The sequence below is a fragment of the Mangifera indica genome, chromosome 16 (genome assembly GCF_011075055.1).
Source record: "Mangifera indica cultivar Alphonso chromosome 16, CATAS_Mindica_2.1, whole genome shotgun sequence".
Lineage (NCBI taxonomy): Eukaryota > Viridiplantae > Streptophyta > Magnoliopsida > Sapindales > Anacardiaceae > Mangifera > Mangifera indica.
This window is the reverse complement of record NC_058152.1, coordinates 12,663,925-12,684,894: the sequence shown is the minus strand read 5'-3', so window position 1 is coordinate 12,684,894 and position 20,970 is coordinate 12,663,925. Positions and strand designations below refer to the sequence as shown.

At 34.8% G+C, this 20,970-nt stretch overlaps 3 protein-coding genes, 1 long non-coding RNA gene and 1 pseudogene across 16 annotated transcripts in view; all 5 read left to right on the top strand.

Moving 5' to 3' along the window:
• The first annotated feature begins 841 nt into the window (after positions 1-841).
• LOC123199385 lies at positions 842-2,475 on the top strand. Of its 2 annotated transcripts, none has more exons than XR_006498356.1 (4): positions 842-1,228; positions 1,490-1,539; positions 1,657-1,833; positions 1,925-2,475. It is a non-coding gene; the product is annotated as an uncharacterized LOC123199385 (long non-coding RNA). The 2 variants fall into 2 exon arrangements; XR_006498355.1 differs by having other exon boundaries at positions 845-1,228; positions 1,473-1,539.
• A 5,215-nt stretch (positions 2,476-7,690) lies between these two features.
• LOC123199006 (uncharacterized mitochondrial protein AtMg00860-like) lies at positions 7,691-8,242 on the top strand. Its single transcript, XM_044613805.1, has one exon. The coding sequence runs from the start codon at positions 7,691-7,693 to the stop codon at positions 8,240-8,242; it is 552 nt and encodes a 183-aa protein (XP_044469740.1).
• Positions 8,243-10,112: 1,870 nt separating this feature from the next.
• On the top strand, positions 10,113-15,895 carry LOC123199379 (annotated as a pseudogene).
• Positions 11,897-20,970, top strand: part of LOC123199382 (transcription factor TGA1-like) — a 108,916-nt gene continuing 99,842 nt past the window's right edge. The window contains exon 1 of the mRNA XM_044614355.1: positions 11,897-11,967. The gene's annotated coding sequence lies outside the window, so the exon portion shown is untranslated. The remainder of the gene's footprint in view (positions 11,968-20,970) is intronic.
• The window catches only part of LOC123199375 (disease resistance protein RPP2B-like), a 39,581-nt gene continuing 38,812 nt past the window's right edge, over positions 20,202-20,970 (top strand). For 5 of the 12 annotated variants that reach the window (XR_006498337.1, XR_006498338.1, XR_006498342.1 and 2 more), the window contains exon 1: positions 20,212-20,837. Coding sequence is in view for 1 of the 12 variants with exons in the window: in XM_044614346.1 (XP_044470281.1) it covers positions 20,353-20,837 (485 nt within the window). In the remaining 11 variants the exon portion in view is untranslated. Of the gene's footprint in view, positions 20,838-20,970 lie in introns of all 12 variants that reach the window. The other 7 variants (XM_044614346.1, XR_006498343.1, XR_006498339.1 and 4 more) reach the window with 5 other exon arrangements.

Below are 20,970 nucleotides of genomic sequence, written 5' to 3'. Positions count from 1 at the left end.
GAAAACTATTCTAATACCTTAATATTCTTCACAATTATAAACAGATCTACCAATTTATAGTTCTCACACTTTTATTCTCGATAGGCGATTAAATTTATATTCTCACTATATCTTAATTTTAAATTATATTATACAGAATCACATTAAAAATATATTTAATATTCTTATGCATATAAATTTACTATTGTTAACAAATTAATTAATATATTTAATTATTTTTATTTGATATAATGAAATATTATATTGTCTTAATCTAAGACAAAGTTGATAATTCTTTAATAAAAATATTTTATATCTGAAAATCTTACTCGGACTGCTGATTTATGAATATAGAGTTTCTTACGACATATTATTAAAATATATAGTATTAAGTGGACTACTGTTGTAGATGCAGAATATCGGTCGTTTTTGGGGATCGGCGGACATTTTTTACTCCGGATGTGAAATTCCGAAGTGGTTTGACTTAAAAAGTAATGAATCTTTTATAAAGTTTCCAGAAGGTTGGATTAATGATAACTTATTTGGTTTCGCTTTATGTGCTGTTGTATCATCACAAGCCCATCAAAAACTTAGAAATTTTCTTGTTGGATTTCGCCTGGTTATTAATGGAGAGATTATTTCCAATGATGAGTTAATGGACTCATTAGAATTTTGTCCTGGGTCTTTTGAAGGTGAGAACGTTATTGAATCAGATCATATATTCATAGCTTATAATTGCATTAAGATGCCTGGGAAATTTCCTCCACTCAATTTGAATAGCCAGGGTGCTGTTGAGTTCTTCATTGAACATGCAACTAAGAATGGCATGGTTCAAAGCCCAGTGAAAAAATGTGGAGTGACTTTATTGTATCACAAAAATGATGATTGGAGAAAAGATCCAACAGTGGACAAAAATGATGAAAGACCTCATAAGCGATTGAAACTTGAAGGTTGAAATGTTGTTACAGAAAAGGTAATGTAAGTACAAAATCCCTGAGCTTATAATATTAGATCAGAACATATTGATAAGATCCCCTTTATGTCCCCATGTCCCTTTCTCATATGGTAAAGGGATGGCTGATGGTTGTGCAAATTTACTAAAGCAGGTGCTGCTTCCAGAGGAAATTTACTCCATTTCTAAGGCCTCTTGTTTGCCTAATCTTCACGATATGCCTAAACTTGGAAGTTTTTCCTATGGTGTTCTTTATAGATGACGTGGCTTACTGCATGGTAGTTTAATAGTTTCAAGGTAAAGCTTACTTCATGTTGCCTTCTGAACTATTTGGCTGACTCTCTGCAATTTACATTCGTGGTCTATGCTCTGTAGTTCTCTATTACAGAATGTTGAAGTGCCTCTTTTTTTAAATGTTATTCAGTGTGTTTTCAGGTTGGCAACTAGACGTGTGGACACAAATTTCCTTGACTGTTATTTCAATATTGTCTAGATTTTCTTGCCTGGAATAGGATTATGTTACTAACTACTATTTAATTAGGTGTTATATGGTTACAGATTTGGTTCTCTAGGCTATGAAAGGGTATTGGTTGCTCTTCGATACTGCTGTAAGCTTGCTATTAACTAGTAATTAATTAGGTGTTATATCCATTGCTGCTTGGCATAAGTTGGAGAAATAATTTGATGTGAAATTTGCTAATCATCAAGCCTCACTCTCTGTACAGCGGTTGTTGAGTCCTCGGTTAACAGCAGGAAACAAACTGATGCCGTACATTTCATTCATGCCTTCCATCTTACTGAAAGCTTTCCCCCCTGTTCCCCTCTTGAAGACATACTTAAAGAATTGAAGGAGAAGCTCACAGGGAAAGGGTGTGAGTTCGGGTGGAGATACTAGTGCACAGGTTAATTTTCATACTATAGCACAATGAGTGAGTGATGCTTGGAAATTCCTTTGTAACTAAATGCTAACTGAGAAATTTCTTTTCAATACAGATTGATGTAAATGCACAGGAACTTGCTGCTTTGAAAGCTGTAGTTAGTTGTGTCCAAGAGTACAGGCTTGAACCTGACTATCCTCTCGATCCACTTCAGAAAAGGATTGAACAACTGGAGAGGTCGGAATCTGATAAGAAAAGGGGTGGAGATTTTGGTAGACGTCAACACTCCAAGAAACAAAGAGCAAACTGAGGATACGGTGGATTTCTTTCTCACAGTGGTAAGGCAGCTCCCGGTAGGCTTGTTCCGCCTGCTTTCTGATGTGTCGTGCACTTGTGAGCAAGACACAACATTTTCTTTGACAGGGCAGCATATGGAGGAATGCCTGAGAGATATCCTCTGGCTGGTCCAAACTCTTACGATTATCAAGTTCGTAGCCAGCCTGTTTTTGCTCAGCAACCAAATGATCAAAGAATATGCTTTTATCCCCACGATGTAGTTATCAAATGCAAGATATGTGTGCAACCTTACTGAATGTGCAGAGAATTTATTTGTGAGTGAATCACATTTTCCCACCCAAGTTTGGCTGTAAAACACTTCTTCACCTCTAATTATCCTAGATAACATTTCTTCATCCAAAATCATAGACAAATAATATTTTCTTATCCAAAGTTAAACCATTTTATTGAAACAACATAATTAAAAAATGAAATTTTTTTTTTTTTTTCAAAATAATTATATAACACTACATTAACAAAAAATTAAAAATATTTAAATTATATAAGAAACATATTATTTCTTTGTATTTTCACTCTCATTCTTTATTTCTCTATTTTTATAATAAAAGTATCTTTGCTGTATAATTGTATATCATGAGATAAATTATAATTTCTAAAAATGTAAAGGGTTTTTTTAAATTTTTAGAGGGTTATTGGAAATTTATAAAAAGTTTTGAGTCTTTTGAGAATTTTTAAAATACATTATGCCACAATAGTTTCAAAAATAATTTACACCCCCAAAGAATTGAATAGAATATAATTCAAAGATTAATTTATGAGTTTTTAAATCTTTTAAAAGTTACATTATTATGTTTAAAATATTTAAGTCTAATAAAATACTGTTGTTTTAGGAAAAGTGTTTTTTTATGGTAATTAAGAGTAGAAAAGTGTTATACAACAAAGCCTGGGCGGTAACAGGTTATTTGTGTAATACTATAGTTACTCACTAAAAATATTCAAATGAGTGCACCATCACATAATTAGAATCTATAATTAAAAAATATTCAATAATTTTTAGACTAATAATATTATTATATTCCATTAAAATTACAAATCACCTGATCTAGTATTAAATAAAATCACTGATTTTCAAGATTAAATTCTATCCCTATTAAATTTAAATAAGACTAAATAATTTAATTTTAAATTCAACCCAACCAAGTCTCACAAGCTAAATTCTTCATTTTGGGCTTTGATTTTTTCCATGCAAATACTAGTCTTATCTCAATTATGCACCTCATTCTTAAACATTATTGGTGTTTATTAATTTTGTCCTACTCGAATTCGGCCCAAAGAGTAGTGCAAGCTAAATTAATTGTTTTGACCTTTGATTTTTCCCTCAATACTAGTTTTATCTCAATCATGCATCTTTTGTTAATTTGTATTTAGGATTTGATTCAAATCAAGATTATTTGAACAAAAAAATAAATTCGAATTATATAAGTCTAAAACAAATACGACTTAAATGAATTTAATCTTGAGGTCGAGTTAGGAAGTTAAAATTTTGTAAGCTCAAAGTTTGGAGATATTTGATTTATCAAACTCACGAAACTAAAAAATTTTAATATAAATACACTAAAATAATATTATTTTAATTTATATGCATTAGAATAATATCGTTTTAGTATCAAATTCAACTTTTAAATGAGATTGACAAGCTCAAACTTATACATATGTCATCTCCATTGCCCATCGGTGTCACAAAGTCGTCTGCTCTACGACATTCAAACTCGTCTCCTCTCTGACGTCCCTACTCGTCTCCTCTACAGCTTCTCAATTCGTCTCCTCTCTGGCACTCGAAATCTTAACGAACTCTCCATAACTTGTCTTCAAATCGTTATTGCATTGAACCGTTTGTCTTCATTAGACTTCGGTATGATTTTTTCTTCCCTAACTGAGACGAACTCTCTTGTTGATGTGCAAAGTTATTACCTTTTCAATACTTTTGTTTTGGTGAGATCTTCATTGCTCCTTAGTGAATGGCTGTAATGAATATTCTTTTTATTGATATAAGATTTAGCAACCTTTCAATTGACAGACAAATTGGTTGAAAGATCACCTTTTTTGTTCTCTTCCTTTTCTTTTCTTTACTTTTTTGGATAAGCACTTCTAGTGTGCAGTTATTCATCATAATGTCTGAATTTATTCTATATTTGTTTCATATACTTATGATTATGAACTTGTTGGGTTCTGTCTTGTTTATTTGTATATTTAACAATACATTATATGGTTGTTATAGTGTTAAAGTTTATTACTGGGGCTTCTTTGTTTTATCATGAATTTTATTTGCCTAGGGGTTTAGATAAATGTCCATACAAGGTTTTGTTATCTTTTATTAGTTCTATAGATTTTTTGCATAAGCAAAAGAGTGGGTAGCATATTGTCCTATTAAAAATACTAATTAACTATTTGGTCGATTAAGATTTTCACAAATGATTGTAACTTGTTCAATTGCCTTGATGTCAGAGTTGTTAATATTGTCAAGTTACTGAACCAATATAAAGAAGTCTGATTATTGTTCAGTTTTCTCCCTTGTTTTTCTACAAATTTTCTGTTTATAATGATTATTTTATGAATCTCCCTTGAATAATGATGAGGATGGAAGCTAAGGTGGATGGAATGGAGAAGGAGCTAAAATCTATGAAGGGAAGGATGGTGGAGTTTGATAGCAAGATGAGAGAGATGAATGGGAACATACAAGTTGTCAATGGACATTTGCAGCGGGTGGAAAAAGGAATAGAGACCATGAAGGAATACTTATGTGAGCTGAGGAAGCTACTGGCGGTGAGAGATGGAGCAACGACCGACAAAGGGAAGGCTCCAATGGAGGGTCCATCTTCACCCTCACACTCAACACCAGTGAGGGAAACAATGCCATTACCATCGCCTCCGACAGAAGAGCCAGAGCAAGTGGAAACTGTGAGAGAACTGCTAGGAGACAAATGATAATACTTCGGGGTACGCTAGGAAGTAATGCTTCGGTGTTTATGGAGGAAAATCCAATTGGGTGGATTTTTAGGGCAGAGTAATATTTTTCAGTTAACAAAATTACTGAGAGAGAGAAGTTGGCAGTAGCCGGCATGTGTATGGATGGGAAGCGTTGCGGTGGTTTCAATGAAGTGAAGCGCGTCAACCCTTCTCTGATTGGGATTAATTGAAGCGTGAAATGCTACTTTGGTTTTAGTCAATTCTGGAGGGTTCTTTGTAAGAGGATTTAATGGCGTTGAGGCTGTTTGGCATCGTGGAAATGTATTGGAGCAATTTTGAAGCGATCCCTACATCGCTCGGAGATGCATTAGAAGTAGTGTTACTGTCAGCGTCTATGATTGGTTTAATGAGCGTTTGGTTTAGATAATATTTTATTATCAAAATAGAAAGATTACGTTAAAGATAGATTACTTAGAAGATTACTAGGTATAAATGATTACTATGTTTGATAAATTTTGATAAATATAAATAATTATTATGTTTGGTTAAAAGTAATAAAAAATTATTAATAAATTATTTTATTTAAATGCTCTTGAGTATAATTATTTTTAAATATTTTTTATATTATTTGTCATATTAATTAAAAATAAATTTATTTTTTTCAAAAAATTAATAAATAATTATATAATTATAATAAAATCAAGATTTCTTTTATAATCTTTAAATACCTAACGTGAAAGTGGTACTCAGATTATCACCTATAATATCGTCACGTCAACATTGATATCTTTTATTATCGATAAATTAAATAAGAGAATAAAAGATAGATTATCAAAATAATCTTTAAAAACTGGAACCAAACACCCATAAAGAGAACGGTGAAGGGTAAAGTTAAACTCTTCTGTCCGACCACCTTAAAAGAAGCCATGATTTGGGTGCAGAAAATCGCAGAGAAAAATTGGGTGATGGACGCTCGATTCGAAACTTGATATAGCCATCCAAATGCAAAAGCCTAAGACTCCCACTCCTATCGCCGGACCCATTTCACAAACACATCCAGCCCCACAGTCCATCAGGCTGTAACTTTGACCCAGTCCAGCAGCTTAACAACTTACCAAGCCCAGTCCAACACCATGCCCAACCCACTTTACACCAACCCGACCCAATCTAACCCAATCTGACCACCAACCTATTCACAAAATGCCCAAGCCTTAAGAAGTAAAACCCATAATTACTCAGCCACACTGCTGATGTCTTGAGGAGCGAGCAACTGTAACACCACTTTTCCACGCCGTGATGGTAATTACCATCATCTTTCTGACAAGGAATTTCGGTCAAAGTTAGAGAAAGACCTTTGCTTCAGATGTGACGAGAAGTTCACTCTGGGTCACAAGTCCAAGTTTCGATAATTCTAGGTTATGATCGCTTTGGAAGGCGAAGAAGAAGAACTAGATGTCGGTGAAGATGAAGAACCAGCCGTGGAAGAAAGGGAGATGAAATTAACACTGAATTTAAGCTCTGTGGTGGGATTTAACAAACCCAAAACTATGAAGTTTGTTGGGTTTTTGAAGGGTGAGGAAGTGGTGACTTTATTGGATAGTGGGGCCATCTATAATTTCATATCAAGAGCATTAATGGAGAAATTGAGGATTCCCATGACATTAGCTCGTTTTGCTATCACGTTAGGAGATGAGAAAAGAGTGAAAGGCATGGGCAGATGTGATTCGGTGGAACTTCAATTTTAGGGGATGATTGTGAAGCTGAATTTTTTCCATTTCAAATTGGGAGCATAGACATCATGCTTGGCATGGATTGATTATGTAGGTTAGGTGAGATGAAAGTAAATTGGAGGTTGCAAACAATGACTTTTGATTGAGAAGGGAAGAGAGTTCAACTGAAAGGGGATGCATCCTTGAGTTGATTGGAGTCTTCGTTAAAGGCAGTGGTTAACTCGGTCAAAGTGGGGGGAGAAGGTTTCTAGCTTGAATACAGGGGACAATACAGAGATTGAAACAGAGTCTAGACTCAGAAGTTTGTTAGAGGAATACGGGGCATTATGTAGGGAGCCATCTGGATTGCCACCCAAAAGAGTACATGATCACACAATGCGACTCCTTCCACCAGCCCAACCTCCAAATATATGACCCTATGGGTACTTTGCATTCCCAGAAAATGAAATCGAGAAGATAGTCAAGGAGATGATAATAACAGGGGTGATTCGACCGGGTGTCAGCCTGTTTTTAAGCGCAGTATTATTGGTAAAGAAAAAAGATGAAGGGTGGCAATTCTGTGTGGACTACCGCACCCTAAATAAAATAATGATATCAGACAAATTTCCAATCCTGGCCATAGATGAGTTGTTTGATGAATTAGTCGAGGCGACAGTGTTCAACATATTGGATCTAAAATCAAGCCATAATCAGATTCACGTGAGGGAGAAGGATGTGACGAAGACCATCTTTCGCACTCATGATAGCCATTACAAATTTCTTATAATGCCGTTTGGGCGCTCACATGCATCGGCAACCTTTGAGAGTTTGATGAACAAGATCTTTGGGCCATATATAAAAAGATTTGTACTAGTCTTTTGGACGACATTCTAGTCTTTAGTGGTCAAATGGAGGATCATTTGAGGCACTTGCGGGTTGTCCTAGAGTTACAAAAGAATCACAAGTTGATTGTTAATTTGAAGAAATGTGCATTCAGACAAGATCGTATAGACTATTTGGGTCATATTGTGTCAGCAGGAGAAGTCAAAGCTGACTGTAAAAAATTTCAGGCGACGCAAGATTGGCCTGCTCTGAAGGATTTAAGTGAACTCAGGGGTTTTTTAGGCTTAATAGGCTATTATAGGCACATTGTAAAGGGGTACGGGAAGATTGCAGAGTCCTTCACTAGCTTATTAAAAAAGGACGCTTTTGTGTGGAATGAAGAAGCTGCAGAGGCTTTCAACAGGTTGAAAAAAGCAAGGACGATGGTTCCCGTGCTTACGCTGCATGATTTTTTGGGAGAGTTCGTTGTTCAGACTGATTCTTCAGGTTTAGGTGTAAAGTTTGTATTAATGCGAGATGACTGTCCCATTTCTTTCATGAGTAAGGCGTTGTCTGTCAGAAACCAAAGCAAACTGGTATATGAAAGGGAGCTGATGGCCATTGTTATGGCATTCTAAAAATGGAGGCATTATTTGTTGGGACGACATTTCACAGTTAGAATCGACCAATGCAGCTTGGAGTTCTTAACAGATCAGTGGTATCAGCAGTGATCAACAAAAGTGGGTCATGAAAATGCTAGGTTTCGACTTCAAAATTCAGTGCCGTTTGGGATGCAAGTATAAAGCAACAGATACACTCGTTTGTATTCCGAAATTCAAAGAAGTTCTTTGGGCAGTGACGCAACTCAAGTGGTGGGGTTAGAGGGTAATGAAATCCGAAATTCAAATAAGAACATCATTCATGAGCTGTTGAACAGAGTAGATGCGCGTCCAGGCTACGAATTAAAAAAGGGCAGACTGCTGCATAAAGGTAGGCTTGTTCTTCCTCGAAACTCAGTCTACATTCCTCAGTTCTTATCTGATTTTCACTCCTCACCTCTCGGTAGACGTTTTGGGTTCTTTCGAACTTTCAAGTGGATTTTTGCAGTTTTGTTTTGGGAAGGGATAAAGGCAGATGTCAAGAAATATGTGGCAGAGTGTGATATCTATCAAAGAATGAAATACGAGGCGCTTACTCTAGCCACTTCCCCTGCCTTCCAAGGTTTGGGAAGATATCTTGATTGACTTCATCATAGGGCTGCCAAAACAATGAGAGAAGATTCCATTTTAGTCGTGGTAGATCCGCTAACAAAATACAACCATTTTATAGCCCTCTGACACCCTTTCACAGAAGCTGAAGTGGCTCGTAAGTTCATCAGTGAATTAGTGAAGGTACACAACTTTCCTCATTCTATAGTTTCAAACTGTGACAGAGTTTTTCAGAGTCAGTTTTGGGGAGAGTTGTTTAAGGCAGTGGGAACCACTTCAAAATTTAGTTCAGCCTACCATCCTCAGTCGGATGGTCAAACAGAGGTGCAAATAGGAGTCTCAAAACTTACTTGCAATGTTTTTTCTCTTGACAGCCCAAACAGTGGCTGAATTGGCTGCCATGGGCTGAATATTGGTTCAACACTACCTATAACAATTCTACGAGCATGTCTCCTTTTAAGGCTCTCTACGGGAGAGACCCACTGGCAGTATTGCTTTGGGTAGAAGAAGAATAAAAAATAGAAGAAGTTAATGTCTTGATTTGAGAGCATAATGTCATCCTTGATGAGTTGAAGGAGAATTTACAGCGAGAATTTAATGTCTTGATTCAAAAATAGGATGAAAAAGTTTGCAAATAGGAAATGACAAGAAATTCATTTTGAGGTGGGGGATCATGTCTTCCTAAAATTCCAACCATATTGTTTCTGCTCATTGGCCACTAGACCCAATGAGAAACTCAGCCTGCATTTTTACATGCCTTATAAAATTTTGAAGAAAGTGGGTGCTGTAGCATATCGTCTTTCACTGCCTCCTGCTGCCAAAATCCATCCTGTCTTCCATGTCTCGCAGTTGAAGAAGCAGCTTGGACCAACTCTGATCATCCAGCCTCTTCCTGATTGTATGAATGAAGATGGCGAATTAGAGTTACAATCTTTGGACATCTTGGCTTATCATTATTCAGCTTTAGGAGACCTGGAAACTATGGTGAGATGGAAGGATTTACCTGCCTGTGAGGATTCATGGGAAATTTATGTAGCCTTCAAGCATCTTTTTCCTCATTTTCACCTTGGGGACAAGATGCCTCTCAATGGGAGGGGAAATGTTAGGTCTCAGGTGTATGTATCTTGCAAAATGAAGAGGAAGCTAAGGAGAATGGAGCACAACAGCAGTAAGTCGCATAGCAGCAAGGGAGAGGAAAATATTCTAGCTGGCATCAAAGGATTGGAGCAATTGGCAAACCAAAATGTGCATGGGCATTTTGAGACAATAAGGACACGTGGCAATATGAAGAGAGAGGGGGAATTGGTGGGGAACAAAAAGGATGGAAATCAGTTAGATGGGGAAGCAGAAAATTAAGTGTGTGGTAGCAGTGGGAGAGCACAGGCCTCTTGAAATGCCTGGGGATCTCGGATTTTCTTCTTCCATTTTGGTTTTCAGTATGTTTCTCTTATTTTCATTTTATTAATCAAAGTTGTAACGAACTTTTTCAATTCTATTATGCAATTTCAGTAATACAAAGAAGAGATGTTTGTTTCCATTGAGATTGAGTATTAGCTTTGTGTTTGTTTGCTGAGAAATTGATTTGAATGTTTATGCTGATTGCTGGGAATATGAATTGGGTTGTATAGATTGCACTGGCTGAGTTGAAATAATAGAATAACATTGCTGTTGTTGTTGAGGAATTGGCAAACACAAAGAAAACAGGGAAAGTGCTGTCCAATTCATTTCAGGTCTCTAACAACATTTTAGTGGAGGGTGGCTTGAGCCACTATTTTGAACTTTTCCGCAAGAAATCTACTGTTGCAAAAGCTGATGTTTTCTATATAATGTCTGACATGTGGATATGCACATGCAGATACCCAATATCACTGGTGTTTTGTGTTAGGGTTGGGACATTTGTCCTGAGGTTCTTAATATTTTGTCGATGTGAGATTTGCTTAGAGGTGTCACAATATTTCTCTTTCACTCATATCTTAATTGAATTGTTATCTATGGTCTTTCACCATAGGTAGACTATCGCTGATTGATAGGCTGACATTGATAACAGGTTCTTGTTCTTCGTCTTGACACCTTGACTGATTCACAATACATGAAAGTGAATAATCTAAGACAGTCATGTCAGCAAGCAGAAGATGCTTTGACTCAAGGCATGGAGAAACTGCACTCGAGTCTCGCTGAAACTGTTGCTGCTTGTCAACTGGTAGAAGGAGGTTACATCCCAAGGATGCCTACTGAAATGGAGAAGTTGGAAGCTTTAGTCAGCTTTGTGAACCAGGTAAGATTCCGCATCATTGCTCGATCAAGTATGGCTCATTCTGGATTCTTCCAAAGTATTGCTGATCTTAACTTTAAATAGCTTTCTGTAATCCGTTTTCTGACCCTTCAATTAGCTCTTTATCAGCACATCTGATTTAAATTGAGAAACTTAATACTGAGTTGAATTTGCATTCATTTGCAAAAAGTTAGTTTTCTTCTACTTTTAACTGTTAATGAGTTACTATTCTTCTACTATTCATCTGCACTATGCAGCTTGTATGGTAAATAGCTAGCTGATGATTGAGTTATTATTCTGGCCAAAATGCTGTGAGCCCGAGATGCCAGACCAATCATTTTAGACCATCTTCATGGCATTGAATTCATTATTTTGGTGATTTTTTTGCATTCATGATTTGCAGGAAATATCATTTTAGTGATATGCTAAAAAACTGTAGTTTATTTTTCCTCAAGTGCTTCACATTTCTGCAAACTTAAGTGTGGTTACCGGGACATGGTGTATTTGTGTTTATGTCTAAAGCTAATGGAGCTGCATCCCATCATAAGTTTGAAGGGCATGAACTCTTCATCCACCCAATTTGTCACCACAAGTAGATTTGGAATTTATGAGCCCACTCATCAACTTGGCACATGGGGGGAAAACTTTAAAAGTAATGGCAATCCAAATCAACGCCTATGATCATGGAGGCAGATACAAGACTAGACACTTAGGTGCAAACTGTTGACGTTTACACTACTTGTTCTAATACTAGAGGACACATTATAAGCATCCCCAATCTAAATAATTCTTTTGTTCAACTTTTTAGTCAGAGGATACTTCACATGGAACGTTCCCGCCTCCTACCAAGTACGAACAAGAAGCAAGTAAACCTTTGGATAAGGTAAGTTCAATCACGTTTCTGGCCATTTGTATGAATACTTTTTGTATTGGGTGGACATATTTGTTAGTTTGTTGAAAGATTTCCACTGAAAACTAGAAGAGTACAAATTGTTTTTCTTCTCCATGTTCACTCTCCTTTCCCCACCCTTCCACCCCCCCCTCCCCCTTCCTTTTCCTTGTTGTTGTATTTTCTAGTTCAGGTTAGCTATTTTGCATGTTTATCTGCATCTTCTGGTTTCGGCAGACTTTCAAACACTTGTTCTGCTTCTTAGCCCTTGATCCTTGTTTCTGCTCTTAAGTTATTGTTGCTTTATGTTTTCCTAGTTGTCTAAAACTTTTGAAATATTACACCTTTCAAAAGTGGTTTATGTATCAATGCAATTAAGGTGGTTCTTGTATTAGTTTGTGAGGACTTTTGGTCATGGCTCTGTGTTCTGGTATATTTGTATTCTGCTAATGTTAGCATATACTATTCTATTGTTTTCTTCGGCTTTCTTTTATGACAACTATTTTCAAATCGATCCTCTTCTCTATCCTTGACTTAGAAATTACTCAAATATTCTATATCTACACAAAGCCAAGGATTGGCACATAAACTACCTAATGGACTATGTACTACCTTTGACTTCAGTGTATTCAATGCTTGCAGTCTCATAATTGACCAATTTTAACCATAATTTATTTCTAATTTTGTATGTGGTTTTAAGGTAGATTTAATGTTATTCGCTTAACATGAAGTGAGTCTTTTTTCTTTTTGTTTTTTGTTACAAACTTCTGCAGATACAAAGGTGTCTCGCACAAAACCGTGAGGCTGCTCATAAAAGCCGGTTGTGGAAAAAGGTATTATGAGGCTTGATTTGAAACAGATTCCCTAACATGCAACAAGTGGTTTGGGATTTTAAATTGAATTTTTATTTGTTTTGCAGGCCTATATTCAACAATTAGAATCTAGTAGATTAAAGTTGGTTCAGTTGGAGCAGGAGCTTGAGCGAGCGAGACAACAGGTATAAAGAAGATTTACTATTTCTATTTCTTGCTTAGTTGGTATTATGACATTATAAACCCCTTCCCACCTATTTCCTATTTACATTCAAATATTCAAAACAACGAATCTTACACTACAGGGTTCGTTTATAGGTGGTGGAGTAGAAGGTTGTCAGATGGGGTTCTGTGCACCTGTAAACCCAGGTTTGACAAAGTATTGCTGAATAACTTGTTTTGATGTCCTTGCTCACAAGCATTGCTATTTCTTGAAATTGCATGTCTCTAGTTGCTTGTTATGGTATCTAAATCTTGAGGCCTGGAGTGTATGCATGATAATAAGACTATTTGTGGAATTTTGTTACTACTAGCTTACCACCACCACCGCTGATGGTATGCTCTTGCTATTTATCGATTAATCGTGTTCCCTTTAAAGCATGATTCCTCGATATTTGCATAATTTTTTGTTAGTATTCTAAGTGTAAAATATGAGATTTGAATTCTACATTGGAAAGTATAGGCTTCTAGTGTGAGATTTATATGACTTTGGGCTCTCCAATTTTACTAGCTAGCTTTTGAGGTATGATTCTCTTAAGGTTCATATTATTTGGTATCAAAGTCATCATCATGTCTCTTAGTTGTAATCGTGTGACTTGGATGGTGACGCACCAAGACTATAGAGTGTGATAGTATGTTAGGATCCTAAGTGTAAGGTATGAGAATTGGATCCCATATTTCAAGTGCTTGCAAAAAGTACGTAAGAAAGACTGCATAACTTCTTCATCCGCAATGAAGTCCTTTCGAAGGTGTCTATAAATCAATGTCTCAAAAATGTTCCTGGCAATAGATTCCAGCCATCCATAGGCACAAGTTTCCAGAACCTTGCAAACTTGACACCTCCATGAAAAATGATGTTGTGTTTTGAAGCTATGTATATAATCTCTGATGTGTTGAATCTGTTCTTTGAAATTTGATTTCCTGTAGTTCATGTTGCTTATAAACCACACCTTTTTGTTATTTCATCTTCTTGCATTCAATAAAACGTCCTCACTGAGATTTGTGCAGGAATTGCTGCATTTGAGATGGAGTATGGACACTGGGTTGAAGAGCAAACTAGGCAAATTTGTGAACTGAGGTCTGCTTTGCAGGCCCATATTAGTGATTTGGAGCTTCACATACTAGTGGAGGGTGGCTTGAGCCACTATTTTGAACTTTTCCGCATGAAATCTACTGCTGCAAAAGCCGATGTTTTCTTTATAATGTCTGGCATGTGGAGGACAGCAGCTGAACGTTTTTTCTTTTGGATAGGAGGATTTCGCCCTTCCGAGCTTCTTAAGGTGATTCATATTTCAGTTTATTCAATAAAGTGAAATAATTTGCACTATTGAAGGTAGTTATGGATAATAGTAAGGAGAAACCATAGTTTTGGACACACTTAAATATTGCTTGCTCACATTCTTGTTAATTGAATTGTTATATAAGGTCTTTTACCACAGGTAGAATAACACTGATTCATAAGCTGAAATTGATAATAGGTTCTCGGTCCTCATCTTGACACCTTGACTGAGTCACAAAATATGGAAGTTAATAATCTAAGACAGTCATGTCAGCAAGCGGAAGATGCTCTAACTCAAGGCATGGAGAAATTGCAGTCAACTCTTGCTGAAACTGTGGCTGCTGGTCAACTGGTAGAAGGAGGTTACATCCCAAGGATACCTACTGCAATGGAGAAGTTGGAAGCTCTAGTTAGCTTTGTGAACCAGGTAAGAGTCCACATCATTGCCTGATCAAGTATGGCTTTATCCTGGATTCTTCCGAAGTATAGCTGATGTTCCTATTGCATGCAATCTTAACTTGCGATATCTTTCGGTAATCCATTTTCTGACCCATCAATTAGTTCTTTATCAGCACATCTGATTTAAATTGAGAAACTTTATAGCGAGTTAAATTTGCATTCATCTGTGAAATTGAAGTTTTCTTCTACTTCCAACTGCTTATTAAAAGCACCATGCAGCTGGTATGGAAAATAACTAGGTGATGATTGAGTTATTATTTTGGCTGAAATTCTGCAAGCCCGTGATACCAGACAAATCACACTTATTTTAAACCATCTTCTTGGCATTGAATTCATTATTTTGGTTATTTTTTGCTGTCATGATTCATTGGAAATATCATTTTTGTGATTTTTCCTTGAGTGCTTCGCATTTCTGCAAAACTTAAGTGTGGTTACGGAGTCTAATATGGATCTTAGCATAACATGGTTCTTTAAATTTTGGGTTCATACAATCTGGTCTATGTCAGGTTTTACTTGGAACATCTTGACATGTTACCAACTTCATAAGCTCTTGCCTGAACAGGCTGATCATCTTCGCCAAGAAACACTACAGCAGGTGTCTCGTATCCTAACAACTCGCCAGGCAACTCGAGGCTTGTTTGCACTAGGAGAGTACTTCCAACGTCTTAGAGCTTTGAGTTCAATTTGGGCAACCCGTCCTCGTGAGCCTGCGTAATCTTATACCTGAAAAAATCAACAAGCTCAAAATCTCTAGAAGATCATCATTGTCGGAACTTTGTTTCCTGATCAGAGGTACTTCTGGACATTGCTATTACAAACATAATCTGCATGCTTTAAACTGCCGCCATTTTTGAAGCAGCTGCAAGCGTCTTGAGAAATTGTAAATATAAATAGTCTTTTTACCTGGACAAAGTTATGTTTGTAATTAAATCAATTTTTGATGCATGATGTTCATTTTTATCATCTTTTAAAGAATATATTTAGGGTTTATGTTTTTGGGGTGCCGTTGCAATGTTGTCATGTGAACTTCTACAAGGCAACAATCTTTTTACTCCATATGTTGATATTTTACAAGACCTTCTATTCTTGGAGTATGAATAGATACTTGATTGCGTAATATCAATGTATGTTAATAAAGATTTAGTCATTGTGATTAGTGGGAGAATGATTGTATTTTTTATATCAATTCATTTCGATATCTATAGATTCATAAATTCTTCAAATATGTATCTTTTGAAATGGGGAAATACGATCATCCATAGTAATAGGGATATGTTACTTGATATACAAGGGAGTAGTATTTTCACGAAGACAAGAGAATAAAAGAAAAATAAGAGGGAAAAAATTACTAATTTCGTAGATACCTCAACAAGTGAATTATACTTTTTAAGAAGTCCTTTAATAGAAAATTTTGATTATCCAAAATTTCTAATTATTGATGTAAATATAATTTTTCTAGTATTATTTTTGGGATAACAACTTTAATTATTTTAATGAAAACCTTTTGATCTATATAAAAAAAAAGTGATAATTGGATCTATCTAGACTTTGTTATCCTTATTAATTTTCTAATCTAACAAACATATTCATTGTATCAAACATGAAATTGTTGAATTCTTGTAGGTTTGAATATGCAAAAGATTCTAAAAATATGATGAGCTACGAGTATACGTACACAAACAATAAATTTCCATCCAAGGTTGGTTGAAATGATATATTTTCACATTGTAAATTACAAAAAGTTGAATTCTCATTTGATATCTATTCCTGCTAGAGAATTACGTCAAGTGAAGGAGCAATAAAATCATGGCCAAACGACTATTTCCTATCCAAGGTTTGATGTTGTGTCAAGTTTCCACCCTTTAACTATGGAAACACCAAACACCCACCCATGACCGGTTAGATTTAACAAAACCTTAACGGTGATAAGGGTAAAATCATTATTTTCTCTATAATATTAAAAATAAACTAAAATAGAATCTATTTTGGCCCCCTAAATTTTAAAAACTAAAATTTTCTTCCAGCCTAAGTTTTAAAAAATCATAGTTTCACCCTAGGGTTTCGTTTTGAAATCTCCAGCGATACCTCCGACTGCATTACCGACGGCCTCTCCCTCCTGAAGCATCCTCTCCTTCCGACGATCTCTTTCCTCCCATTTGGACTCCCGATCGGAGTCGGAGAAGCCGTGGAAGACGAAGAACTTCGTCGGGGAAGACGAAGTTGGATGCATAGTGCGTAGTGGAAGAGTTCTTCGTATGCGTCGATCGATCGTCTTCTCCCAGACAAAGAAATTTTCTCCTAGTCATCAGATGCGTCGATCGATCTCGTCTTCTCTAGTTATCGGATGCGTAGTGCAAGAGTTGAGGGGGGCCGGAGGTGGAAGAGAAACCGTCAGGAGGGGAAGACGACCGGTGATGGCGTCGGAGAAAGTGAAAGGGTTTGGAAATAAACCCTAGGGGGGGAAATGCGATTTTTTCAAACTTAGCTTAGAGAAAAAATGTTAGTTTTTAAAATTTTAGGGGGAAAATGAGATTAAATTTATCACCGTTAGGGTTTTGTTAAATCTAACCGACCGTGTGTGGGTGTTTGGTGTTTCTATAGTTAAAGGGTGGAAACTTGAGAAAACATCAAACCTTGGGTGGGAAATAGTCGTTTGGCCTAAAATCATTAATATGCTCCTAAATAGTTTTAAAAATAAAAAATAATATTTTAAAATTAGTTAAAGTTTTAATATTTTATAAGAGTCTAAGTGATAAATTTTTAAATTGTTAATAATATATCAGTAGTTTGACTTCTATATTAAGTGTTGATAATAATTTTGTGATTTTAATGAAAATGTAAGACAATCGCTTCAAAGAAAACTTAATAGATTATTAACAGAAATGGATGATGGATGAGACTTTAGTTTTTTAAAACTTAAAGGTTGTTTCTTTAAAACTTGCGTGGTTCATAGTCATTTGGCCAAAAAAGAATAAAAAAAAAGAAAAAGGCAAGGTAACTTGCTTGGAAATATGATATGAAGTTTCGATGAAGATTCCAAGATAGATACAGGGTTTGGACTTTGTTGCAGAATTTACCATCACCGGCCCACCGGAGGCTCTGCTGGTGAGAAGACAAGCATCAACCGATAAAACGATCTACCAATAAGCGATGAATTCTTAATTTCTAATGCTGAAGCAACCTAGAAACACAGGTGATGTTTAATACAAATTAATAATTGTCAAACCAGAAGACATCTGCATCTCAAAGTCCAAACTCTTCAAAACACCTGTCATCCACCACCACATGGAGCCCCACACACAATTCTACCTATAGAAATAATCTATAAAATTACATCATTGATGAAGGAGATGGATAAGAAATTAGTTGATCCGAATATTCCACGTGGAATCTTTCGTACTAAATTTCTCAGAACCCCTTTCTGCCTCTACTTCATTACTGGTGAAACCCTCATGGTACTTTGTCAAACTTCCTGTGCTTGGTCACTGAGTAAATATCATGTTCCCACCCAAGGTTTGGTTTAAAAACACTTTTCCATCCAAATTTACATAAATAATATTTTTACACCCAAATTCAAACTCTATAAAAAAACAAACAGTATAATAACAAAATAATAATTTTATTATATATTAATTTTAAAAATAAAAAGCAAGCTTAAATGTTTTAAACATAATAATTTAATTTTTAAAAAATATTGTTACATTTTATTCTACTTTTTAGAAGTGTAATTATCATATTTGAAACTATTAAAAGGTAAATTGATATTTCAAAATTTTTTAAAAACCTCAAAATTTCAAAAATTTAAGTAACCCCTAAAAATTTATTAAATACCTTTCATATTTTCAAAATTATAATTTATCTCCTAATATACAATTATATAGCAAAGACATTCATATTTATAAAAGGAAAAAAAGATGTTAGAGTTAAATAAAGACTCAATTACTCAATTATTAAAAAGAAATGAAAAAGATTCAAATATTATGGAATGTAGTTCAATTACTCAATTAGGTGATGTTTTAGTCACTGTACTGGTGTATGTTAATAAAGTTAGTCTTTTAAAGCATATAAATTTTTTTTAGGTATTCATACAATGTTGTCACAAAAATTTTACAAGACAGCTATCTTCTTACATAAAATTATGTGTTTTACAAGATCCTGTGTTTTTAGAGTATAAAAAGATATTTAATTGTGAAATATCGATGAATGTTAATAAAGATTTAGTCATTATGATTGATTGGAAATTACTATATATTGTATGTAAATTTATTTCAAAATCTATGTATTCATAAATTCTTTAAATAAATCTTTTGAAATGAGGAAACATGATCACTCGTATTGATAGAGATATTCTATTTGATATACGTGGGAATAGTATTTTCACAAAGACAATAAGATAAAGGAAGAATAAAAGAAAAAAATTACTAATTTTGTAAACTTGATTGTACCCTAATTAACATGAATTATACTTTTTTAAAGCGTCATTCAATCAAAAATTTTGATTATCCGAAATTTCAATTATTAACTTAAATATAACTTTTGTAATATTATTTTTGGGATAACAAGTTTAATTATTTTAATAAAAACAAAAAAAGTGTTGTCCTTACTAATTTTCTAATTTAACAAATATATTCATTAGATCAAATAGGAAATTGTTGAATTCTTCTAGTGTGAATATTCAAAAGATTCTAAGGATATGATGAGCCATGAGTATATGAACACAAACAATAAATTCTGACCCAAAGTTTATTGAAATGATATATTTTTATATTTTAAATTACAAAAAGTTGAATTCTCACTTGATATCTACTTCTATTGAAAAATTATGTCAAGTGAAAGAGTCATAAGATCACTATATGTATAATTTTTTTCTCCTGTTCTCTCTATTTTCAACTTCCCCTCTTATTTTTTTTATTTTCCCTTTCCATAAGTTTATGAGATACACTGTAATTTATTAAGATACTAGAGTTCTTAATAAAAATTTTAAGGTTTTTTCTTTTAAAAAAATTGAAAAAAGTTCAAGCATGTTTTTAAAATTTTAAAACTTTAATACACCATTAAATAGTTTCAAAAATTAAAATATAATATTTTAAAGTTTTAATATTTTGTAAGAGTTTAAGTGGTAACTTTTTAAATTGTTAACAATATATTTGTAGTTTTACATTTATAGTAAGTGTTAATTACAATTTTGTAATTTTAATAAAAGAAATAATTATTTAAAGAAAACTTTAACAGATTATTAATAAAAGGGGATGATCAGTGAGAATTTATGCTTTTTAAAACTTATAGATAAAAATTCGTCGTTTCTTTAAAACTTGGGTGGGAGATAGAGAGTTGGCCGAAAAACACTAAAAAGGAAAAAGGCAAGGCAACTTGCTTGAAATCAAAGGCAGCGTAATGTTCACGGGTCTAAAAGTCCAAGTCAAAAAGACGAAAGACAGGGCATGTTCCCGGAAACCAGATAAAGCAAAGAAGAAAAAGGCGGGCCATCTTCCCGGAAAAGAGATAAAAAGACTTAGATATTGTGGAATATAATTCAATTACTCAATTAGCTGATGTTTTAGTTTAGCCTTCCTTGTTTATGCGAAGTACCTCTCATCACTGCATCAGTTAATGGCTTCCTCTTCTTCTTCTTCCATTACTCCTGAACTAGAGCATGAGGTTTTCCTTAGTTTCTGCGGTGAGGACACCCGACAAAACTTTACCAGCCATCTAGATGAAGCCTTTCGTCGGAAAAATATTAAAACTTTCATTGATGATAAGCTTAATAGAGGAGAAGAAATTTCTCCCTCTCTTTTGAAGGCAATTGAACATTCAAAGATCTCGGTTATCATTTTCTCTAAAGACTACGCTTCCTCCAGATGGTGTCTCAAAGAACTTGAAGAGATTCTTAAATGTAAGAAAGCGTATGATCAGATCGCAATGCCAATCTTCCATGACGTAGATCCATCTGATGTCAGGAATCAAACTGGGGATTTTGAGAAAGCATTTGCTGAGCTTGAAAAGCATGTTATGGTTGATTCAGAGATGTTGACGAGATGGAGGACTGCATTGAGGGATGCAGCCAACCTATCTGGTTATGATTCAAAGAACTATAGGTAACTGTAAATTTTTTTATCAATGTTTTTATGTAATAATCTTACATACCTTATATTTTCTATTTTTACTATCATTTCTAGATTTACTGGAGACAGATTCAGATGGTCAAAACAATAATCAATTGGAAGTTTG

Bases quoted from the DNA above. Each gene is read 5' to 3' on its own strand.
- LOC123199006 (XM_044613805.1), top strand. From the start codon at position 7,691: ATGGAGGATCATTTGAGGCACTTGCGGGTTGTCCTAGAGTTACAAAAG.